Below are 26,482 nucleotides of genomic sequence, written 5' to 3'. Positions count from 1 at the left end.
GGTTTAAAATTGGCAGCAATGCTAAATGATAGACTTGAATCTTCCATGTGCTGGCATGCAAAATACTAAGTTTTGGAGGACATTTTTTTTAAAGTAAGAAAAATCTAATTTTGTCATTAGGTTTTCAAGATCACTACACTTGAAGTAAGCAGTCTTTCTACTGATCAGCTTTTCTTTAGAGGTAAAGCATTATTTTAAGGTTCTTTAGGTCTCTAGATATTTGGCTTTTAAAGCTTCCAAAAGCTTGAAATGGTTAATTTTACTAATAACAATTAACGTTAATTTACTACAACAGTGTTCTCAAAATTGAAAAACATTCTTAAGATCTATCAAGCTAATCGCCAATAGCCTCGCATAAGAAGAATTGCTTTCATTCTGAATGATGATGGTGTCATGGATCTGTAAATGTAATTTTACCTTGCCTGTTTTATAAAGATTCTGACATTTCCTCTGTGCTAATATTAATTAAAGCAGGGTGACCCTGTTTCTTTCACAAAGAAGGAAATGAATATTTTTATTGCTAATTATGTGTGTGGTTAAATCAGTTCAAGAATGGCATATAATAGGTCATCTTGAGGTTGCACAATACCATTATGGGGAAAGAGCAAGAAGGTTCGTCTGCTAAAAGGGGGTCTCTGGACAATGACAGGGTCATTTTCAAATGCCATCATCTTATTAACAAATAGAAACCATGTTTAATAGCTAGCTAGAAAGAGACCAAAAATGACCGATGTAAAATGCAAGGAAAAATCTGCTCAAAAGCGCAATACTAAGATTAATAACTAAAGGGAAGTTTATCTGATAAAGAAGCATTACTGATTCTAAACAGCATAATCTCATACTCATGATTGTCCACTCTTCCTGTTCATTTAACACATCTAGTCGGCTTTTACAAATATAAAATACCTTCATTGGAATCCGGACTGGAGTCATTCAGCTTGGCAATTTCCTCTTCTCTTTTAAGGTCCTCTTCTTTTTCCTCAATCATCTCAATGTCGTGCTTTTTTATTTGGTCCTTTTCCCTGTGTTTTTTAGACTTCTTTTTGGACTTTTTGTGAGACATTGAATGGTTTTCTTCCATAGGCTTTGGACACTTTAGTAGAACTGAACCAGGGGGTAAGGTTTCCAGAGAAGTCCTAGAGGTATATTTGTCTTGCTGGTCCTCATAGACACTACCGTTTTGACTAAAACTGTCAACGGGTAGGTCTTGAGTCCCCCGGCCTTCTGGAGTGCTAGGGGAATTGGAGTTCGAGTTTACAGTCTGAGGAGGATTGGAGACGGGCAGGTGGGCTGAAGGTGGCGGTGGAGGGGTGGAGATGGCGGCAGCTGCAGGGGGCGGCGGGAGGCCTGTGGCCGACTTTTCACTGGTGGGATTCAAATGACCATTTAATGTTGGTGGCACTCTGTTTGTTAGGTGAGATATTCGAGCTTTTTTATTCATTAAAGGATCAATGAAGTCTGAATCTAAAAGCCGTTTCTGGAGGGAAAAAAAACAGGAAAAAAAATGAGCCAGTGTGCACTAAAATTCAGTACATGTGTGTCTGGTTACCATATGAACAACTAAGTAATTTTATTCATACTTAAGTTTATGGCCAGTGTTGTGTTAACCTTTCTTCAAGCTTAAGTAAAAAGGAAAAACAATCCACAGAAACAAAAGTGAAATAAATTTTCATGTCTAATGTGAAAAAGCAGAATCTGGCAAATAATGTTTCCTGGTGTACTTATACTTTCTGATCATACAGCCCCACCCGAAGTTCCTTGAGAGACTATGCCAATTTATGTGGATTATGCCATTCAGGAGAGTATTCAGTAGAAGTGGCGTCCTTCCTCTGCTGGCCACGGCTGACCTAGTTATAGTGAGAGGAGGAAGCAGTTTGTACCATTTCACTTGGTCAGAACTAACACGGGCAGGTAAAGGGCTATAAGCCTACATTTATTTAATCTCCTCTCATGTGCTAAGATGCTCCAGTTATGAATACTTTGGCTGTCGTTTATTATTTCACCTGTCTTAAGATGGGAATAGCCAGCAACTTCAGAGTAATTTCTCTAAATATCTCTATCATTGCTGAAATGCTATTCAATTTCCTCCCCCCACCTTAACAGATATCTCTTTACCGGATTGGAAAATAAATCTTAATAACTGGTCAATAAAACTGATATGGAATTCCTGTTTCAAAAATTTAAAAAATCATGCTAATATTAGCCCAATCCAGCAACAGCAACAATAATATTCAAATTAAAAAGGAAATTCAGACAGTTGAAAAGTACAAAGCATCCACCCAATAGAATACTGTGGCTTAAACTTCAGCTTGAAAGAAAACTAATAGTTAATCGTTCCATTAATTTATTCTATTTTCAATTTAGTGCCGTCGATTTGGCACCCAGTATATAATCAGATCAGAGTAGAAGCAGCTTCCTAGTAGCTGGGATTGAGAGGGAGGCTTCTATAGACAATGCACATGCAAGGATAGAATTGCTTTTATTTTGTTCCTCACAATAGGTTTCTAACATTTTCTGATGTGTGAATAGCCTTTTGCCCAGGGCAGGCTTACTGTTCACACATCTGTTGGGTCTTCCTAATCCTTGGGAGGAGTGTTTAGAGAGAGGAGCGCTCTCCAGCAGCACTGGGGTGGAGAGATCTGTCCCACTGTCAGTCCCAAAGATCAGGGAAACCGAGAGAGTTCAAGCCTGGCTGGGTCATCTGAGAGCCAGGTGGACAGGAACACTAACACTGCCCAGGATCTCCCCACCTTTTTCCAAGGAGGGTTGAATCTCTTGGGGGAAACTTTAAGCTAGAATGGAGTCTAATCAAATGGAGTCTAATAGATCTAATCAAAAAGTGTTTTAAGAAAACATGTATGAAAATAGCAGAGTTTTTTATTTGCTTATTATAAAAACATGTTTCCCCAAGAATATTTTACTGGAATACACTTCAGATAAAATTAAACATCTTCAATTTTCTATATAATCTAAGACTGGATATAGGACTGGTTAAGTCTTCTAGTTAGTGACCAAATGGAAAAGTAGATCAACCTTATAACAAAATGCAGACTTTAAAAATGGAACAGCAAGATAGACATCAAGTATTTTGACAAGCAGTGCCCTGGTGGAAAATGGTTCTGGGCTTCCAGGACCTGAATTTTAGACTGAGCTCTGCCATGGACTAGGTATATGACTTTGGGGAGGCAAGCTGTGCGGCTTCACTGGGCCTCATTTCTCTCATGTGTAAATCAGAGGACCCGATCTAGATGGCCCCTCAGGTCCGTTTCAGGGCCTTATATAATTTTATGAAATACCTGAGGAGAAGATGCAGTGTCTCTACTAGAACATACTGGAGATTCTGAACGGCTGGTGCTGGCAGCATTCTGAGATGGATTTAGTTTTCTGTAAAGGATACACATGTTCCAGTTATGGAGAGAATTTTTAAATGTTCATGATAGAAAGCTTACCCTTGCTTCTCTTTTCCCAGCTCAACACTAAAATAACGATGACTAAAATAATTACTTATTTGCATCATTTTTTTTTTTTAAAGATTTTTATTTTTTTCCTTTTTCTCCCCAAAGCCCCCTAGTACATAGTTGTGTAGTCTTCGTTGTGGGTCCTTCTAGTTGTGGCATGTGGGACGCCGCCTCAGCGTGGTCTGATGAGCAGTGCCATGTCCACGCCCAGGATTCGAACCAACGAAACACTGGGCCGCCTGCAGCGGAGCGCGCAAACTTAACCACTCGGCCACGGGGCCAGCCCCTATTTGCATCATTTTTTAAACAAAAAGAAATAAAAAAAGAACTTACCTAGAGAGCACTGACTCTAATGACCGTCTGTCTATTTCATTGTATCCAGGCCAGTCTCTTTGAAGCTCTTTAAAAACATAATCCTTTAAGGTATACGAGAGGTCTTTAGGATTCAGATTGGCTACCTGGTACATGGCATGAAAACCAAGCATTAGATCTTTTTGCTATTTCCTAACCTAAAACAGGCAACCTTTGGATTTATCCTGAGAATAACTATAACAAGGGACTGCTAGTTTTGTATATGCCAGATCTTAATAAATGCTGTTTGATTTCATTTGGGGAATTAAAACTTTATATACACAGATGAGTATTTTTTTCCCTGAATATCCACTGCATTTGTCATATTTCTAATCAAATATGGCCCACATTAGGCAAAAAGTGAGGAAGATTCTTTTTAAATCAATTAGGCAAATTGTAAGCCCACATTAGGCAAAAAGTAAGGAAGATTTTTTTTAAATCAATTTTTTCTAGTCAAAGGAGTCCAAAACCCTTTTATGCTAACAACTTCATTATATACTTCTGGCCAATAACTCCACCACTTTTGAGTCACCATAAAAATTCTTGATTAGTTGTATTAAGTAGAAACCAAACAGTGCCCAAATGTTGGGTTATAAACTTTCCCTTCAGTAATCAAAAGAAATGATCTCCATAAACAGTATCAATTCTGATAACCGTGTGCCATTTTCTTGGCTTGCTAAACTTGCTCCTTGCAGCTGCCAGCTCTCCTGAAGAACCACTTATTCAAAGTCCTTCAAATTCCCAAAAACCAATAAACTGATCCATAAACCAAAATAACCTCCAAATTACTGTTATTAGTCAGCCAGTTTATTCCCAAATGTAATCTTTTGTTATCCCTTCACTATAATTCCTAGAGCGTCCAGGCCTAGATTCCATTAACAACACAAATGTACGGATTCACGTGCCAAACCAACAGTCATTTTTAAAGCCAGCAGAAAGGTATTCCTCCAGTCATTTCCTACTGGAATGGTCTTTTCTTTTTCTTTCTTTCTTTCTTTTTTTTTTTTGAGGAAGATTGGCCCTGTGCTAACTGCTGCCAGTCCTCCTCTTTTTGCTGAGGAAGACTGGCCCTGAGCTAACATACGTGCCCACCTTTCTCTACTTTATATGTGGGATGCCTACCACAGCATGGCTTGCCAAGCAGTGCTATGTACGCATGCGGGATGTGAACCGGTGAACCCTGGGCCGCCAAAGTGGAACGTGCGCACTTAACCGGGCCGGCCCCTGGAATGGTCTTTTCAATAACTCAAGTTCTTTCTGTGTCTTTTAAAAGTACTATCAAACACATTATGATAGCTTATGCTTTTCTCACAGCTCAGCTGAATACTAATTTAAGGTTAATGTTGTTAGAAAGTAGAAAATGGTAGGCTTATCCAAAAATTCGAATTTGCAAATAAGTTAACATGAGATAACCACCAGATTTCTCAGAGTGAAATAAATACAACAATCCTTAGATTCCCTGTCATCCGCGGCACCACACACACTAACCCCACCCCACCCCTTCTCTAGGCTTCTGTAATTGGACCGCTTCCTGGTTTCCTCTTCCTCCCTTCAGGATCTTTTTTCCTCAAGTCTCCTTTGCTCACTCCTCTTTATGTTGAAGTGCTCAGGACCTGTCTACTATCTTATTTTCTTCATTATCCCCATCTCCTAAGACTACTTCATTCAGCTCTAAGGTTTTCAATACCCAAACTATGTGCTATCTCCTAAATTATAACTCCAGTTCCACTGTCCTCTGAACACCAGACTTTTATATACGTAGCTACCTACCGAACATCTATGTCCACTTGGGTACGTCTGATAGACATCTTCCAAACAGAATGTATGAAAGACAGAATTCCTGATTCCCCTCCATACACCTGTTCCGTTTCCATCCCTCCCAATCTCAGTCAATGACTCAACATCCATTCATTGCTCCATTTAGTTGGTCTGGGGTGGAGTCCAGGCACTGGCGTTTTTTAAAAGCTCCCTAGGGGATTCTAATATACAGCTACGATGAGACTATGCTCTAGATTCTACCAAATGATCAACACTAAAGACACTCATGTCTCACTTGCCCAGGAGTTAAGTACACCTACATTTTAAACTATGTATGTATATCTGCATATACATAGTCTCATAACTACTGACATATGTCAATAGGAGCCCTCTGTGTGAAGTGCCTCTGCCATCATTTTGCCCTCTCATCCTCTAACCTAGAAGGTAATTACAACCTTTCTGGAGATTCAGTGGCCAAATATCTTGTGATTTGTAACCTGAACTTCCCCCTTCCCCAAATTAAGAAAACGAACACACATGCCCTCATCCTCACTTATTCTTTCATCCTGTCTTTTGAGCTCTTAAAATTGCTGTGTGACATATGAACTTAAATTGTTTCCAAAAAGTGCGCAAATGATTTAATAAAATTCTTGCCCATGATACCTCGGGGATTGTTTAACCCAGAACTGGAGATTATGGTTTCACTCTTGCATAACATTTAGTATCATGTCTTGAATGTAAGAGAGAATGGATGAAAAAACAGACTTACAAGTGTTACTCTTTGAATAGTAGATGAAAATCTGTAGGGTTTTTTTTTAATGATGAAATTTAAGAACAACTTTGGAAATGTTACTGCTTTAGAAAAAAATAAAGAAAACAGATGGACTACTTATGGTGTTTTTAAATGCTAATCAACATTTACGGCCCAAAATCAGTATGAAAAATACAGGAAGTTATAGTCTGACAAACCAGTGATTTTAAAAAATTAATGACTGACTTTTATACTTAAGCTTGCGATTATAAGGAACTGATCAGAGCTGATGCTTTACACATTCATGTCCTTTGATGACAAGAAGTGACTGATCTCAGCATACCCAATGGCAGAAAAAGGCAGAGTCATACAGGCAGCAAAGAATACGCAGGGCAAGACACCTTCTAAACTGTTAACAGGCAAAAATATTCTAGCTTATCCAAAGACTGATAAAAATACACTGCATAACTTCACGATCTACACCAACAAAAATTAGTTTAGGTAATTCAAGACTAAAAACAGGCAACAAAAACTTCTGGCTTACTTTTTTTTATGGAATTTCAAGGCAAAATTTGTTTAACCCAAATGAAAATAATGACTCAAAATTTTAATTTTTTTAATTAATTCAAAAGCCTCTGACTTATAAAACCTAGTATAAATGATCATATTTAGTTCTTATTAAATGTTTAAAGCAAGTTGATTTAACTTAACATTCAGTAGTTATATTTCATATATAATTGATCAAAATGATCCTGAAATTTCTCTACCCCAATAAGAATGATAACAACAACAAGCCTTCTTAATGAACTTCTCAACAAGAAGGTAACCGGAAGGAACTCTCTCCAGCTGTCCTCACCTGCTGCAGAATTGCTCCGAGGGAGTTCTTGTCTTTTTGATTGACACCATCTTTCTGCAGTCGAGCCAGCAGCTCAGGTTTCTTGTAGGCCTTCAGTGCCAGCAAGTGAATCACTCTGTCCCTATATGGCCGCTGAGAAACACTGCTGCTGCCGTGTGTCTTTCGAATCGTATTTGCAGGGTTCATAGGGGTTGACCTTTTCCTCTCAGGCACTGCATCTGAAACAGCTTGAGGCGCTTTCCGAATTTGCACTCTCTTCCCTAAAGTCCAGTGGAAATGACACTGTTACACATTTGTGGGTAATAATATAATGAGCATCTCAGTTTCCACAACTCTGATTTAGGTACCTCTTCATTTCTGAAGGGAATAAACATCACTTTGTTTCAGTTTTTACTTTAAAGAGATAGGCAAACAGAAAGCGGTCTGAATAAATGGCCTAAAATATGAATTAGCAATTTTTTGATGGAATCATTTATTGGAATAAATATGTATTATAGAAGTATTTTGGCGAATTAACTACACATGGATAATAATAGTGACACACACCATAGGAACAGACTGGAAATTTTAAGGTTGTAGGTATTTGAGGTTAAATGGAAATAAACTAATTTCCATGCTCACCTGTGCTATTTACAGAACTTAAATGCACATACTACATGTCATTTCTTTGGCAGACATGAATATAGCGAACAAGTGGAATGTGAGCAACACCTGTTGTTCCTCACTAAAAACACACTCCTGGCTTAGCTGGGCCACTGCCTTAATAATTTCAGATTCAGAAGCCACAGAGAGGGGAGTCAACATCTACAAGGGTATCCATGAGAGAGATTCCTTTTCAACAGGCCATAATGAATTTTAGGAGTCAAAACAGCAAAAAGAGACAAAACCAACGAACCAACAAAACCATCTCAGAGGGCCAGACAAGCAGATCCTCGTGGTCCTCAGACTACACCGATGAGTTACAGGAATGGGGAAGGCAAAAAGGCCCTCACACCATTCCCATACAGACCAGTGCCATTCACATAATTAACCACTTTCTGCTTAGACTTAATACTGACAAGTGTTTGGCAAGTGGCTACTTCCAGAAAACATTGTGGGCTGAAGTGACCTAGATATTATGTGGATGTGCGAAACCACCAGGACACGGCTGGTCACTGACAACACCTAATAACAATTCCTTATTGAAGAAACGGAAATTAGAATAAAACTGTGTAAGACCCTCATTTCATGATCTCTGAGGTGGAATCTTATAGCTCATTTAGTACACTCTAAGCCCTTAACTCTATGCCCTCTGGTTAAAGAGGGGGAAGAACTGGTAATGACATACAATGTGGGGCAACTGCACTGGGGACAAAACTCAAAACTGGAAACAACGGTAAGAGTCATCTCTTTAGTGCTGTGGTCTGGGGTAAAAAGAGCTTAATGGGGGGAGCTTTACTGAATAGTAATTCTGTCCCTGCTGGGCTCCTGAGGCCTGGCCAGAAGGGCTGTTTGACACCATCCTACCTAGAGTAAAGGAGAAAGGATGAATGATCTCACTGGCTCTTATACTTCCTTACTATCTGGACATAACTAATTGCAAATATCAGATCAAAATATTGCACAACAAACGAACTCAACATGAAAGAGCCTGCCCAATGATAAGAAAAGCTACAAAACTAAGGTACAATTAGTTTTAGAGGTTTAGATCTGGTTTCTGTATTTTTCTTAGACACAGCTAGATCAATGTCAGATGGGCAGGTAACGAATATTTATCAGCACCAATTATGTGTTGAGGGGGGCACTGTGCTAATAGCTTTTATACACACCAAGTCTCACAGTAACCTGATGAGGTGGGCATCGGTCCTGTTTCACAAATGAGAAAATTGGGGCTTTCGATGAGATACGCTAAATGGTAAGGTTTAGCATTTGGAAAGTTCTGTGATTAATATCCAAGTTTTCCTACTTGTAGTACTTTGTGGGACAGGCTTTATGAACAAACGCCTATGTCCACTATTGCTTCATGGTAGGCTGCAAGCTCCCTGTGGTTAGGGCTGTGGCTGCTTTGCCCATCAGCAGACCTGGAATCAGTATGTGATGACTAGCAAAGAGTCAGAGTGATTAACAGCAAGAGAGTAAGTAGACAGCAGAGGAGCCAGAATCAATGCAGCCCGTATTTTCTCACGTTGCTAGGCTGCCAGAGTCTGAAGACACATTGAAATTTCTAACATGGCAAATGCACACCTTCCTATCCACCATTTCTCAGTTGCCATAGTGTTAACAAACAGTACTATTCCTTGAAATTTTAATAGGAATTTGTGAGGAAAAAAATAGAGTCAGGGTCACAAAAGTTTAGGAAATGCTATAAATTCCACGTCCTTCTCCCTTTTGAAACCTGTTTAACTTACTCTTCCCCAACCAAGCTGACTGTGGAGCCCTTCCTCCATTCACTCTCTGGGAAGTGGGATGGGCAGAGAATTTTTTTAGCTAAACTCACACACACGATGATAGCTCATTTAGGATTCAAGCAAGCAAGGAAGGCAAATAAAAACAAAACTAGAAAGGGACAGTATTATCACTGTGTTCCAGGCTGCCCTACCTCTTCTGTCTGACCCACCTCTGATCCTCAGTCTCAGGAGAGCCCCAAGGTCTCCTGAGTTTACCCCCACCCATCCCTGAAGTAGGCATAGGGCAGACAAATAACGGAGGCTCACTTCACCCTTAAGAGAGGTGTAAATATGATGCTTGACAAGAAACTAGCATCTGGTCAGGGATATGACTGGAGCCTTACCTGGGGCCTAACGCTAGGCTGCCATCAGTCCCTGAATCTCCTACCCCCAAAACTCACTTCCCTTTACCTCATTTTTCTTTTAAACAGCCAGTCATGGGGTAACCCATTTCTTTCAAATGATGAAAGAACAATCCGGCCACACTGAGCCACTGAGTTTTATGCAAAGATCACTTGCTCACTGTCTCCCCAGCAATTTGTGCCTATTCAACCAGGAAGGAGTCCTCTGGTTTAAAGTAAGTCAGCTTAAAGATGAAGAAAACATCAGTGCTCTATGAGTGGTTACTGAATTGAGATGCTAAAGAAAAAAAGTAAAGCAGGAAAATGTCAGGTTCAAAGTTGGCAGAAGAAAGGCTTTATTGTTACTTTTTACATTTGTCTCAGAAAAGCCCTTTTAATAAAGCCTGTGGGAGAACCTAATTCTCCTCCCAGACCCAACTGCTAATCAATTCCCTGGGCTCTTTATATAAACAGCAGCAGTGGGTCCGGCAGGGATGGGTAATCTGGGACTATATCTGAACCGTTGTTTCCTAACAAGGAGTCCACTTCTAGCTTCTCCAATTAATATGAGGTGGTAAAAGTACTGTCCATCTGTCTAATGGCTCTCGGTAAACAATCTGAAAGGAAGGTGTTAAAACAGTACGCAGACAGAGCAGGCACTGCAGCTGTCTTCTCCAGTTGTTCTTCTGTTCTGTGGAACCTGACCAAGAAGCCCTGGCAACACTGACCCAAGGCTTTAAAATACTGTCAGGACCTTGATGATGGTGTGACTCCATCATGGTTTAAATACATAATCCATTGCAGCGGACTCCATCTCCACTGTCTGGCGTTTGTGATCACTTCTTCAAAGGATTTACTATCAAAATATATAATTTACTGTCAAAAACAGTCACAAAATGTTAGAACTACAAAGGACTTTAGATGTTATCCAGTTCAAACACCCCTTATTTAATATTTGAGAAAATTAAGGCCTGCAGATGCAAAGTCCAAGGTCACTCAAACTTGTACTAACTCCTCAGAAATAAGGACGATGGAGGCAGAAGGTGGGAAAATTGGGGACAGAAACATAGAATTAGATTGGTTGGGTTATTTTATACACCTAATATTGGCATGTATAAAAATTTGCAATTCAACAAAATTCTGGAATTTAGGTAGGAGTCAGTGAGGGAAACTGGAAGCAGTGGTGATTAGTGACTTTTTTTTTTAATGAAAGGGAAGGATTACAACAAGCCAATAATGCTTATTACCACTGATATAAACGCCACAACTAGAAGTGGAAAAATTACTGAAAAAATGATAATAATGTTTTCTGGGTTAAAGCCTCTCTGGCTCCTCTCCAGGCAGAACAGGCTTTGTTTGTTTTTCAGCCCACAGGAGGACTGCAGCAGCTCACATTCCCAGCGGACTAGGCCAGGTGAACCCTAGGAGCAGTCTCCACCCTCCTAAACTTGGCCTGTGCTCTAACTCGGCTGACAGTGGCCTGGCCTGGCGTTATGCCACCAGAGCCCCACAGTGGGACAGCATTATTCCCATTTGTCCTCTGCCCAGGCTGACACTGTTGAAAGAAACCTTGTTCTGTAGAAACCTCTAAGCTGGTGTGCTTTTGGTATTATTTTATATGTTATATTAAAATAATGAACTAAAGAGGTATCTCCTATTGTCTTAAGAAAATACAACTTGTTATTGAGGCCAAACCCATATCATTTGCTATTTCTGATACCAACAACTTGCTATGTAAAATGGAGAGGTACTCATAACCTATCTCATACAGTGACTGTGAGATTTAGGTGAGTAACTACAGGTAAAGTGCTAACCAGTGCCTCATGCATGGCAAGCAGTCAATAACTGCTGGGTAATATTAGAACTGAAGAGTGACTGACTAGCATTTTAAAGAACTGAATGAGTCAGATAGTTTTGAGATACTGAAAAAAGGCAGAAAGTACACACTGAGATGCTCAGAAGGAAAGAAACATGGTAAAGGACTGGCAATAGATAAGGTTAAAAGAAAAAGATCAAAATGTGTCATAACAAAGAGAAGGAAAAATCAAACACAAACATAAAAGCCAATCAGGATACTAGTCTTTTGCTCCCCTGTATTCAGAATTGATCAGACTTCTCCTAAGAGTAGCATGTCCAGTTTTGAATTTTGAGGTGAAGAATTAGAGGCAGTCCAGAGGGGAGTAATAAAAATAATTAAAGGGTTGGGATACAGGCCATATTAAGAAAAGTTAAAAGGAGCTGGGGTTATTTGACCTAGAGAATAAAGGCTGAGGAGGTTAACAACAAGATTTAAGACCAGAGAAGAACACTGTGCTGTGATGGTAAGCAGCCGGGGCACTGATGACACAGCACAGAGGAAAAGGCTAAACAGAGACGAGGGCTAGTAGAGATCACTGCAAGGTCTCGAGGCAGGAAGAAACGTGTGCGGAGAGGGCAGCCAGCTCTTCTTAGAATGGTGTAGATATAACATGGGTCAGATTTAAACAGATAACCCCAAATTTTATGTGGTCACTCCCCAAAATGTATATAAATTGTTTGTAGTACCTATAGAAACCCTGCAAGTTCTAAAATTCCTGTGCCACTAGGGAGTGTATAGTCTATGGGATTCTGGGTGCTGAAAAGTCTGCTGTACAAGCTGTGAATGAGCTGTACCTGACCCTATCAAAACAAACAAAAATATGTGAACAGAGAGGACACCCAAGGATCACTCAATGGAAAAGTACAATAATCATGGCTGATTTTCAAGCTTTGGAATAAATCAAGGTAAGTGGTTTCAGCTATTTATATTGGGAGGAAAAAAAAATCATTTTGATGGCTTGAGTCTTCTATTCCTTTGTCAAATAAACCAGTCTGTCTCACTCTTTATAAAATGGTGGTACAGGACAGAGGGAAAAAAACACTTTCAAGCAACAAGGACAGCAAATTCATAGTTGGTACTTAAATTTAAATGTGGCAGATCCTGTGCATTTTAAAAACAGTTTAAGATTTAGGCAGAGAAAGTTAATTAAGTTACTTGTGAGGAGAAAGGAAGGAGGTTGGAAGTTGTTACCTCACTGAGCAGGAAAGTGAAAAATCCTCACTGCTGGTAACTTACTGGGAACTGGGCCCTGTGGGTACAGATGCCTGGGGAAGCCATGAATTGTTGTTAAACCAAACTAAATGTATCTAAGCTAAGCCACCAAGTCCCAGGAGCATTGGCTTTGTTCCAAAGAAATACTTATTAAGGATACTAGTGGAGCTTCTCAAAGCTGAATGTATGGTAGCTGGGTCAACAATGGGAAAATAGAGAAGTAGAATTATACCAAACCACAGAAAGATGTTAAGGGATTTGGTTCTTCAAGAGACTGTTTGTGAGAATTTATGTTTCCAAATAAGTATTCTTTCATCATTTATTATCCAGTGACTTGTATTATTAAACTGACTAAGGCCTCAAAAAGCTCATTTGCACTCTTGTAATTCTATTATAGTCATGCTCTGCATAACAATGTTTTGGTCAATGACAAACCGCATAAGATGGTCCCATAAGATTAGTACCACACAGCCTAGGTGTGTAGTAGGCTATACCATCTAAGTTTGTGTAAGTACACTCCGTGATGTTTGCACAATGACAAAAGCACCTAGGGATGCATTTCTCAGACTGCCTCCTCGTTGATAAGCGACACATGACTGTACTGTTAGCCACTGTGAATCGACCCTAAAATGGATAGGGTCACTGCTCATAAAGGAGAGACTCATCTTGCTAGTCTGATCTTACTTCCCTTCAATCTGATGGATATTTGAGTGAGCTGATGATAAAGATGTAGCGGGTGGGGCAGGCTCTTAATTAATGAATAGATGAGGATGAGGATCCATAAACGACATCATAATTGAGGTACCGAAGAAGCATCACTCTAATGCTTTGCTATAAGCACAGTTTATAGTTTTGCAATAAAAATTCCTTGTTGTATAAAGTTCCTCTGAAAACGTAAGCAAAACCTGCAAGGTTATCAACTCATAAATTCTACTCAGACTTTATTGTAAAAATAACCCTACGAAAGTGCAAAACAAGAACCATACTGTCCATCATTGAAATTACATCATCCAGTGACAAAAAACACAATGGTACCACTATTACAACCTCACAAGTAAAGTAACTTGACCAGATCCCAAGATTATAAAATAATAACAAATAGCCAACAGAGGATTCATGATTTATAAAAGAAGTAAAAGTTTTAAATCTGTTCTTTAATTAATCAGCAGTCTGAAGAAAATAAATGACTTCTGACCATATTATCCAAAATGTTCTGAAAACTAATTTCTGTTTTCTCATTGAGTTAATATTACCAGTATTTACCGATAGTGATCTTGAATTATTCCCATCAATCAGCGAGAAGGAGAAAGGTATCTATACAAACCTACATATGGTCCACCGGGTTTGATAACTTTTGTGCTTCGGTTGCGAGATTCCTCCTCTGCCTGGGTCATTCTTTCTCGTGTCATCTGATACGAGTCGTTTGTTGCACACACTGTAATTTTATCTTGTATAAATCCCAGGCAATTGAGCTGGGAGGCTCCAGAGCTGACAAGTAAGATGGTGGCTTTGTTAGAGATGCCCCTCATTTTGCACAATAAAGGCAAGCAAGAACTGTGTAATCCTAAAATCAGCAGCCCAAATAATAGCTTTGTAATCCTAAAATAACTGATATTATTATTAATTTTTAAATGTAAAGATTATTTAAAACATTTAAGTTCCTCCTCTTCATTTCATAGCACACTTTTTTTCATATTCTGAATAGAACAGGTGAAATGAGTTCTTAAGAGACCCAATCTACAAAATTTTGAAAAAAATCAGTATCTGGAGTAAAGAGTCTCGATGGGCACTGTAATTCTACTTTCATTTAATAGTCAACTATTTCTAAGAATTATGTACCACTGATACAAGAAATGTTAAAAGTTTACTTTTAGTGGAACCATAATATGCATGTTTTAGAACTGACTAGATGAAACAGACCTGCCAAAATTTTTAAAAAGATACTAATTTTAATGCTAAAATACTGCCAAACATTAAAACTTACTTTATTATTATTAGCCCAAAGATCCTAAACATTTGTAGAATTTACATTTACCACTTTGTTAAATCTCTATGTAAGATGACCTATTTATATAGCAAATATTTAAGAAAATACTAGACAGATTTTTGCAGAAATATTAAAAGAAACTTTTATTTAAATAATCACGAATATAACATTAGCCCAAAAGATGGCTCTGTTTCAAAGTATTAACGCTAAGATGAGGGGATGATGGTAACAGTTATACTCATATTTTAAAAAGTGATTACTATGGCCTTAAAACAGACTAGAATATAAAAGTAATGAAAATGCCATTGCAGCTCTGATATTTCTATTTCCAAACTTAATTCGAAATAGCTTTGTTATGACGCTAAAAAATAAGAGTTGATAAAACTTTGGTAACTTACTAGAAACTGTCTGTACAAATGCTGTTTTTAAAAGATCACTTCATTCATTTCATAAATATTCATTGGGCAAGAACTGCATGCCAGGCAATGCGTGAGGTATACAGGGTGTGACAAGGACTAAGACAGATGTGGTCCCTCCTTCAATGAGCTCTCTGCCTACCGGGTGAGAAGGATGAGCAAACTGGAAATTATAACCGAGTGTGACGAATGCCACAGGGGAAGGGAACCCCCAGGAAGGTACTTCACCTGGACTTGTGGGTGAAGCAAAGGCATCCTAGAGGAAGTGATGCCCGAGCTGATTTAGAAGGATGACCAGACAAGAGGGAAGAAGGATAGAAGTGTTCTAGGGGGATAACCAACCTGTGCAGGCCCAGGCGGAGCAAGGAGGGGGTTTTCAGTTTGGCGAAAGAGAGTTGGAAGGGACAATTAGAGATGAGGCTGAAGAGGGCATGAGAAGTACATCACACAGGGCTTTGGAGGCCATGGATTTTGGACTTTATCCCAAGAATAATGGATGCTGAAAACAAGGGAGAGAAAAATACTCACCTGTATTGGAGAAAGATCAATTTGGATGGAGAATGAATTGGGAGGAAGGGGGACACAAGAGTAAAAGCAGGAGACCAGTTAGGAGGATGCTGAAGGATTATAGGCAAGAAGTGATGGCTTGAACCAGTGTAGGGCACTGTGAATGCAGAACAGTAGACAGATTCCAGAGATAGGGAGGAGGCAGAATTGACAGGATTTGGTCAGTAATTAGCCACAGGGGGAGAAAAAGGGGATGAAGTTAACGATTGTGCCTAGGGTATTAGGCAGGTGGAGCTGCCATTTATTGAGACACTGGGGTAGGGTTGGAAGAGAGAAAAAGAATTCAGTGTTGTACACAGTGATTTTGAAGAAATGAAGAGAGGTCTCAGGACGGAACCAACTGTGAAGAACACTAATATTTAAAATAAGCAATAGCACGGGGAAAAGAAGACCACAGGAGACTTAAAAGACACAGCCAAAGAGGTAGAGGGAAATCAGAAGAGCAGTGTGTCAGGGAAGCCACTGGAATCAGAGCAGTCAACAGTATGAAATGGTGGGAACAGTCCAGAATAATAAAGAACCAATAAGCATCTACTGGATGCTTCAAGAGCAAGGAGGTCAAGGGCCCCTTGGGGGAGCAGTTTCAGTGCAATGATGGAGACTAAAGTCAGACTTCAGCCCCAAAAGACAGTGCAAGGGAAGTTGTTTTTGTTTTTATTTTTTAATAAGAGTTGAGCACGTATGAATGCTGAAAAGCCACTGATCCGAGGGGAAGGAGGAAGTGAGGGAGGAAGGAAGGTTTAACCCTCAGGGGAAGAGGGTTGGAGGAGAAAGAATGGAAAGAAAAGATTGTAGTAGAGAAGAGACTACAGTATGAAGGTCTGTGCAGGAAGTTTGAATTTCAACATCTCCCTCTATTATTTACCAAGTAATTTACATAGTGAGAATAAGCTGAAGCTATTACCAATCACGGATGAAGTTACAGCTTATACAAGTATACAGCTTATACTATTCAAGGTCAAGAAATAGATCTTTACATGAAAACAAAATAGAGCTAAACCCGGCAAGAAGGTACTCTCTTGAATTCTCTACTCATCCTCAACTGAGTCACCTTAAAAGTTTAAATACTTTGACATATGAATATAAACATTCCTGTAGTCTTTCTCTAGCCTCGCTCACAGTTCCTCACATTTGAGTGTGTATTACTGTAGAGGGCTGGATATATTTTCACTAGGTCTGTGAATGGGCAGATTTAAGGAATTTTTAAAAGGTAATTTTGATTTTGGGATTTCCTCCATTTTACATATGAGAAAAGTGAGGTACAAGGAGATTTAAAAAGAAAGATAAGAAAGGAGACTAGTTAAAATGTTTCTGAACATCTGTTTATTGAGCATCTAGTATGAGTTCTAAGACTAGAAAAAGGGTGTCAGAAAGCCCTTGCCGTTGAGGAGCTTGTACTACTGCAGGAGAGACAAGATCTACGGGAAAAATAAAATTCAATTACATAGAAAAAGTGAGGCCAGATTATGAAAAGGTTTGCTTGCTAGGATGAGAACTGAAAGTTTGAGTGCTTTTGTTTTTATAGTGGCAAATTTCAATTTATACCCATACCACACATTTAATACAGCACCTTGGATCATACTAATGCATTTACCCCAATTTTCTCACAATAATGGTTTCTTTTATCTTGCTGTATCATGTATAGTTTTTTTGTGAATGACCTTAATTCCGTCTCTAAACAAGCAAGGTAGAAATAAACACACAAGGTCTTTATGAGGCAAGGGAGAAACTATATTACCTATGATGATATGACTGGTTTTGAAGAGGGGATTAAGTTCCTTAATAAAATTCCTAATGGGACATGGTTCAATTTGGTGTCAAAATGTTCTCACTATAATAAAATAACTCTTATCTAAAGACAAGCATTACAGGTGATGGCACCACAATGAGAAATCAGGTGCCCTGTGGTATGTAAAGAACACTGGACTAGGAGTTAGTATAACTCAGTACTCATTTAGCCCAGTTACTAACCAGCTATGCAACTGTGGCTAAGTCATCTGTGAAATGAAGCGCTTGAACTGCACAATCACCAAGGTCCCTAATACTTGGTGATTCTATAATCTATTGCAATGCTGTGCCACAGAACTTTCGCAATGTTGAAAATGTTCTGTATAGCCACTAGCCATGTGGCTACTGAGCCTGTAATATGTGGTTAATGTGAGTGAAGAACTAAATTTTTAATTTTATTTCACTTTTATCAACTGAAATGTAAATAGCCACGTGTGGCCAGTGGACAGTGCAGAAAAGTCAATATAATCTATAATGTATGCAATTTATACCAAAAAATATAAGTTTGGGGGTGAGCAATTTTTAGAAAGCAAAATTAACATATACTTAGGGAAAATGGCAGATTAAGATAAAACATACAGTTATTTAGTCACCTTAAATGGGAAGAGAACTTTAGCACTCTTTCAGTGAAGTGTCTTATTCTGTATCCCTGCCTCCTGTGCTCACTTGAAACTAGGTTCCTTTCCTCTCTCTCCAATGCACAGCAAGGCCTACACAGTTTCAAGTACCACGCAGATGAGAGAGAGAGATGCACGGCCCAGGGTACTTTGGGCCAACGTCAGTGTCTCCGGGGAAGCTGGGGGCTCTAGGGGCTTGTCTTTATCCACAGGCAGAACAAACTCCCCCTACTCAAGGGGGCCATTCTTTAATCAGAAACAACCACAGCAAAGAAGAGTGAAACAAGTAGCTTATTGTTTACAGAGGACCTAAGTAGATAAGGGTTCCATGGTACCCTGGGATGTGGGTGTGTATTCTTGTCTTCCTCCCTCCTTTGCTTTTTTTTTCAAAATCAGAAGTGACTGCTACACTGGGGTTAATTTCCATTCTGCTGCAGAATAAAGATTTTTAAGTCTATCTTACAACAAGGCTTGCACAGGGAAGAAGGAAGGAAATATACAAGATATATATATATATTTTTTTCCTCCTTTGCCCTTGAGTGCGAGCCTTGAGTACACTATAAGGCACTCTTATTTAAATGCACTGAATAAAGACTTTTTTTAAAAACCTCAATCTTGGCTTTAAAACAAACAAACAAACCATGTTTTACAGGCAAAAAATCTGGATGTTTAAAATCCCTCGAGGGCAAAAAACTTAAAATTTTTCTAATGGTATCCCACAGTGACAAATATAATTTCTAGCACATAGTAGTTGCTCATTATTTCTCAAATAAATAAATAAGCTCCACAATTCAATTCAATAAATATTTATGGAATGACTACTATGTATTTTATTAATTTTTTAAGAACCCTCAAAGAAAAATTACTTTCCCTCCAGCATACCTTGAAATGTACTTACCTGGACAATGTTTGCTGGATGCAGTCAAAGCTGCCCTGAGGGTTGTCTTTACCCACATTTGACAAATAGAAGTTAAAGGTATGCACTTCATTGGGGGGATCATTTTTGGGAATTTTGATAAGCTAAAAGGAGGGAAAGAGAGAAACACCTCAAATTATAAATTTGCCATAGAACGATCTGATAACTGACTTTGTTTTTCAAGTGACATTCATTTTATACCCAAGCTCTCTTGAACATTTAAGTTACCAAGTCATTCAAGTAATCTGGCAAGCATGCCTATAACTCACCACATTCATATTTCCATTTTCTACCCTTAAGTATCAGTAGTCAGTAATTAGTTTATAAGAGGAACCCTCTTCATTTCATCTAGTAAATGATTATAATTCAGGTGGAAGAGTTATTAGTGAATTTAATCTCTTCCTTTTTTGAGCAATACAGGTTCTGTCTTTAGCTGACATGACCCTTTGCTGAATACCTTCTAGACATTTAAATAGTCTCTGACAGACATCCCATATTTAAATCTTTTGTCTCTTATTATATACATGTTTCACATTAATTCTTGCTTCTTTGTGTAATATTTTGAAGAACAACTAGCAGCGTAAGGTGAATGTCATAATTACATTCACATCAAAATGCAGCTGGGTGTTTCTCCCTGCCCTATGAATCCCTTCCTCATCTTCCTCTTCACAGAACAGGGTCAGCAGCCTACCAAGAGGATTCTGCAGGGCACTCCAAGGCTGAGCCCCAGGTAACACTGCTGAACAGGCAGACATTTCTTGCTCTTGCTCAAGGTCTGCTTTCTCTACTAGATGGGAAGCTCCATGAGCGAAGGGATAGGGTTGCTCTAGATGACTGAGCCCCTCTACCAGACACATTTTCCTGGCACAGAGTAGAAGCTCAATAAATGTCTGCAAACAAATGAACTGGAAAATTCTCAGTCTTTCAACTGTTCCACCCTTCCCAGATCCCAAGACTTTCCTTCCCTTGGGTCTGCAGAGGCCACCACAGTGTTAGGTGATAATTATAAAAAAGATTCATTTACATTCAAGAAGGTAAAATATGATCTCCTGCTCTCCAGCATGCGCACCTTACCCCTCCACCCCCCCCACCGCTGCCCCCAGAGTCTTAGCAACTTAGTAGACAAGTTGCAACGGGGAAAGTATCTTCTAATTCTCATTCTTCTCCCCCAAATCTGCCCTTTCCATTATTAGAAGATTAACACTCAGAGGTAACTGGCTGCCATATATATATATATATATATATATATATATATATATATATATATATATATATACACCCTGCAACTCTGACTTGTTCACTCAAAGACTCCTAACCTTTGACCTACAGGAAAGAATTTGGAGCCACTAATTCCATCCCACACCCCTCCCCCTAAAAAAGTAAAGGAAGGTAAGAAGAGAGACCATCTATAGTGTGTGGCGCATAGTAGACATGCAATAAATGTTTGTTGAAGGAATGAACGAACAAGGAGAAGAAATAAGTCAAAGAAAAACATCTTTTCAAGGGTGATTCAGAAGACTCATGGAGAGCTTGAAAGGCCAAATTCCATCAAAGATGTTGAGCATTAGATAACTCCACAGTGCCTCCCTCAGCCATGAATCTAAACTATCTCTGACTCCCTATTTTAAATTAGTTACAATTGCTAGAGTAACAAGCTTTTACATTTATTATTTACTCTATAAATTATATCTTTTTTGGGCCCTAAAGTTACTCTTTTATTTCCCCTAGTCCTAAAAGCTGGAACTTTGTGAACAAGTCTTAACTTACTCTGTCCATAAGTACTCATTAGGTTGTCTTACTGGGTGTGCAAACTGAATGCCTAGTTGGTAAACACACATTGGTGAAATAAATTGGAATGTTTTACTTCTTAATCCTACAGAGCTGGAGGAGAGCAGGAGCCAAAGGAATGCTTGCGTGAGACACAGAGAACATAAAGTCCGCCCGCAGGCTGGTGTAACAGCACTCAGTTTTTCTGAGAATAGCAGGACTCTACTGACAGAGAAGGGATGTACATCGTAACCTAAAGCCTCCTTAAGGCCTAGGAGAGGCGGTGGACAGGTGAGGAAGGTGTGAACACTTGATGAAACTCCTTCCCCAGCCATGACTCACTCAATGTCCATTCACTTCCCTCTCAACCCCTCATGCAGATCTGCAGAACCTGATTGGGGAGATTCTCCTAGTGGTTGTGGGCTCATCTCTGGCTTCAGTTTAGGCCTACGGTCTTCCTTCCTGTGCAGCTCAGGTCTGGGAATGCAGAAACACTTTACCCATCAGAGTATGGAAGACTGTCCCTTTTGGGAGATTCTAAATTGCAACTTTAAAAAGTAGAATCATATAGTTTCTTCTATTTTTCAAGAGTGACTACAGTTTGGACTCATATTCTACAAATGTTCAGTATTCCTTCACTGGAAACTTTTAACTTAATTATTGGAATCTTGAAGCTCAGACATCTACTAAACAGCATTTCAGGAAAGCTCTTAAACATTTATATAACTTAAATGTAGATTTTTTTTCCGTTTTCATTCTCTAAACTGTGATTCTTAAGTAACATTTACACTTTCCAAGGTAAAAAATTATCTTCCTATACATTTTTTCATTTTTTAAAACACACACACAGGCAGTGTCTTGTGTAAATTTGGAGGGTTCAATAACAAAAATACCTTGTTTGAACTAATTACTGTGCACACCCCTCAAAGCATTACAGTCTGGCCTGATGGTGGGCACAGAAGGCTTTCCTATTCTTGTACTTTAAAAGTCTCTTGAACAGAAAAAAAAAGAAGCTTTAGTCATTTACAAAATATGATCATACACAGAAAAGGAAAAAATCAGGTTAAATAGGAACAAAGTTAAAAAAAGAAAAAGCCTACACAACCGATGCTATGTACCCACTGAAGTGTTTAGAAGCACGTGTTACACATAGATTAAAACAGCAGTTCTCAGCAAGGGGCAATTTTGCCCCATAGAGGACATTTGGTCTGGGAGGGTGCCACTGGCATCTACTGGAGACTAGAGATAGTGCCCAACACCCTACAGTGCACAGGACAGCCCCCACAACAAAGGATCACTCAGTCTAAAATGTTAGTAGGGCTGAGGCTAAGAAACTATAGGTTAGAAACAGAAGTAGGTCAGTCCCTTAGAAAAGAAGTCAGAGGGGCTGGCCCCGTGGCCTAGTGGTTAAGTTCAGTGCACTCTGCTTCAGTTCCCAGGCATGGACCTACACCACTCATCGGCAGCCAAGATGTGGTGGTGACCCACATACAAAATAGAGTAAGATTGGCACAGTTGTTAGCTCAGGGCAAATCTTCCTCAGCAAAAAAACAAACAAAAAACCCCCCACAAACAGAGAATTCTGACTTCACTGGCTTCTGAAAAGTAATGAAGTGGAGGAAAAAATGGTTTCTTTAAAGCAATAAAGGACCCATCTTATATAAAATAAAAGAAGCCATTTTAACTTCTTTGAAACACTTATTCCAGTTTTATAACTTCCCATCAGATGACACTGAAAGGCAATTAAATGCACCTGAGCCATATTTATATTTAAAGTATACTTAGCTGGAGAGAGAATGTGAAGATTAAGTACTTACTGCAAATTAATTTCTGCCACTTCTCCTAAGCATCACAAAGTCAGTAAATAAACAAATGACTTAACAGGAGTTATAAAAAAAGTACTTCTTTTGGAATGCCTACTCTAGATATCAATTAAAAAAAGGAGGTCTTGAAGAGAGATTAATTTACTAAGAACAAACTCTCAAATGAGAAAGAATCATTTCAGGATAAAGAAAGTGAAGCTTTGTAGTGACAGTCCCTCAGAATTCTGTTCCCTTGGTAAGTTCCAAACACCTCACTGGCAATAACAATTAGAAAAGACTAGTGTAGTTTTCAACTTAAAAAAAAGCCACACAGTAACAATTAACTGGAGAGTCCTGGTAATCGCTGCCATCCCTCCTTCTTACATACCACACGTATCGATTAAGGTTCTCAGGCTGCTGACTATCAGCGACGAGCCAGCTTTGTCCTCAACTGTTGGGAAGCAAGGTAGTATGATAGAGAATGACAGCAGGGCTCCTCCACAATCTCTCCTGCCCACTGTCTGACCCTGTGAACAGTGTGCAGATGGGGCCAGGGGCAGACATCAGGGCAAATCATGTTCATTTTGGGACCCAAGAGTGAATCTTGTTGCATATCATGGTATTTTCTTTCAGCTGTGGAGCTGGGTTTGGGGTTGGAGGTTAAAGAATGATGAGGGAACATGGAGTTCTGAGTTTCCACATCACTTTTCCTCAGTAGTATTCAGAGCAGCAGCAATGCAGATGGTACAGCCTGACCTAATCTCAGGCTTTTCCTGTACAAGACCTAAGAGCAAGACAGCACCAAACAATCTTTATATCTTTAAAATTTCAAAAGCTTGAATTACATTGTCTATGGATTTACTATATCTAATTTCCTGAAGAAGATGGTACAAATTGGATACAAATTGTATTTGTATCAATACCTAAATATACTCTTAAGAATGAAACGTATGTACAAAGGATCACTTATGTTTATAGCTGGTAAGTCTGCTTAACGGTTTGGCCCCACAGGCAGTAGGGCAGGAGACTTAATGGAAAGAGAAGGTTGTGTGTGACAATTAGGGCAGGCAAAGCAGCAGGGGAGTGGGGGCTTCATAACTAAACTTTGGTGACCTCAGAGGGGACCAGAGCCTGTGGGACTGTTGAAGGCCACAGCTAAGGTGGGATCTGAGACCTTGTCTAATCTGGAGCATTTCAGACACTAGACTTTCAGAGGAACTTGTGGATACTCTTCACTCCTCTCTTTGATATATAGGAGCCTATACCACAGCTTGTCCAGATAGTGAAATAGGAGTCCTTTCTTTCAGAATGGTTATGAAGCATTTACTTATAAACTGGCCTTTGAATTTATGGAATATGAAGAGGGGGGACGAAAATGAATTGACTGTTACTTGCAGGTGTAGGGTAAGCCTCTGGGGACTGGGCTAACCACCATAGGAGAAGGAATTCTAAGGTCTGATTTAGAAACAATCTTGGAAGAGCATCCCTTTGTGTAACAGGAACTTCTCAATTTTAATTATAGTATTTTAAGCTTTTCCTATAGGTCAATGGAAAAACCTTTATATTTAGGGACTCAGGGTCTACTTGAAATTTTTAGCTAAATGCCTTAAGAATGAGATGTTATTTAAAAAGTATGAAAGGCTAAGATTCCAAACAGTTTCTTATTCAAGATGAAGAAAATAAAAATATACCACCATTTTCTGGGCAACTGGAAAAGCAGATTTTAATTTGCATTCCAAAAATGAGAGACTGGAAATCAAAGGCTTAGGACCACAGTCCACAATCCTCCCCCCAAATTCTAGACTGTCTTCGATATAAAGCTATGAAGAAAAAGTTTCAGGAAACTTTCAGACATTTATAATTAACATAAACCCTGTATACCAAGATGTGCAAGTCAAAGCTTCTAATTATTCTGAGACACAAGCTCAGGCATGTGGCAGTGGAATACTGTCTGAAAAGTATTTCCACATCAAGTTACTGACCTCCTATTTACATAAGGATGTGGGGTAGAAGCAAAATGTGCACACTGCTGCAAATTTCTCATATGGGCATGCTAACATCTGCCTAGAAGCCACTGGTATCTTTGCTGCAGAGGTTTCCCACCCTTAAATACTTTCTACTCAATACTGGATTGAGGTACAGGCTAGATTAAAACAGGATCATCCAAGGTTTCTTTTTTCATTTATTTAAAATGAAAGCTTTATTCTTTTGTGGGTATTACAAATTATTTAAACTTATAGAAGCTTTTCTTTGACAGTAACCCTATGAGTTAGCCAACCTTTCCTGCTAAGCTGATTGTAAGCACTCAATGGGATGCTCATGACTCAGTAGTATTACAGTTTGATATGACAACTCTCAGTCCTTAAAGCAGACTCATAGAGCTGGCAGGGCTTTTGAGATCATCTAATCGAATTTCTTCATTTTACAGATTAGGAACAGAGAGAGTCTCAGTGACTTGCTCAAGGTTACAACTCTATTTAAAACTGCAACTCCGGTACTCCGACTCCCTGACCTTACTCCAAGTTTGTCTAAAACATGTAGCACCCATACTACTTACAGATTATGTTTACTGTCTTTCTCCCCTGACTAGAATATAGTCCTTGGAAGGACATAGGCTTTTGTCTGGTTTCTTCCCTGAATATATCGCCAGTATCTCAAACAGTGTGTATGTGGCACAAAGGAGTCACTCCACACATTTGCTGAATGAATGAAAATGTTGATTAATGCTTGAGCCAGCTCTAGAACTGAAGTGTCTGCTTTCTTTCCACCAATATTTCCAAAGCGTGTTGAAAAGTTTCTGTATATGAAAAAAGGGGTTCTATCCTCAAATAAATTTGGGAAATGCCAGGTGAAACAAAACGGATTTCTTTGCTGTAGGTCCTTTCATACTGAATAGTAGTTTTCCAATTCCTAAGACCTCAGAACCCACCTCCTCTATTCCTCCAGTGTCTCAGGAGGCCAACCTGTCTCTTAATATTATTTGACTAATATATTATTTTGCTATATATAAACAATATATCTTAGCTTAGATAGAAAAATTGCAACAAATATTTAAGCATTAGAATTCTTTTTTTCTCAAATCCTTTCCTAACTCTTAATGATTCTGTGATTTCCTAATAATCTAGAAAATTCAGTTTAGTTAGAAAAATGTATTTGCAGGTACTGTTCAGGGTCTAGAGTTTAGGGGCAAAATAAATAATGTAGAATCAGAACAGAAAATAGAAACCTCAACCTGAAAGCCACAAGTCCTATTTTTCAGACTTGAGGATTAACATCATGAGTTTAGGTAAGAAAAAAAAAGCCTCTCAGATCAGCCCAGATGTGCAAAGCAATGCCGGGTGGGTGTGGGGGTGGAGGGAGGGGAGGCCATCTTTCACTGGCAATAGAAAAAGTTAAGTATTAGAGAAACCAGTAAGGGGTAAATATTCCTTTTGATAAAGACTGGCAGCAGGTGGAAAAGATCCCACATATATTAGAAACATCTGAAATTTCCACATGATAGATACTTTACTGAGAAGAGTAGCACAAAATGCTAAATTTATCTAGAACAAAGATATATTGGCAGTTATCCAAAAAAATTCAGGCCGTGTAGCAATTAATATGAATAATTC

The 26,482-nt window shown here is 39.0% G+C and overlaps 1 protein-coding gene across 1 annotated transcript in view; it reads right to left on the bottom strand.

The window, feature by feature from the left end:
* ELL2 (elongation factor for RNA polymerase II 2) overlaps positions 1-26,482 on the bottom strand; it is a 74,223-nt gene that overhangs the window by 11,520 nt on the left and 36,221 nt on the right. The window contains exons 3-8 of the mRNA XM_070569676.1: positions 19,285-19,406; positions 14,336-14,499; positions 7,175-7,434; positions 3,792-3,916; positions 3,297-3,384; positions 907-1,477 (exon numbers count right to left, since the gene is read on the bottom strand). Coding sequence (XP_070425777.1) covers positions 907-1,477; positions 3,297-3,384; positions 3,792-3,916; positions 7,175-7,434; positions 14,336-14,499; positions 19,285-19,406 — 1,330 coding nt within the window. The remainder of the gene's footprint in view (positions 1-906; positions 1,478-3,296; positions 3,385-3,791; positions 3,917-7,174; positions 7,435-14,335; positions 14,500-19,284; positions 19,407-26,482) is intronic.

The sequence above is a fragment of the Equus przewalskii genome, chromosome 13 (assembly GCF_037783145.1).
Source record: "Equus przewalskii isolate Varuska chromosome 13, EquPr2, whole genome shotgun sequence".
Classification (NCBI taxonomy): domain Eukaryota; kingdom Metazoa; phylum Chordata; class Mammalia; order Perissodactyla; family Equidae; genus Equus; species Equus przewalskii.
The sequence above is the reverse complement of the archived record's forward strand: the minus strand, read 5'-3'. Positions and strand labels throughout refer to the sequence as shown.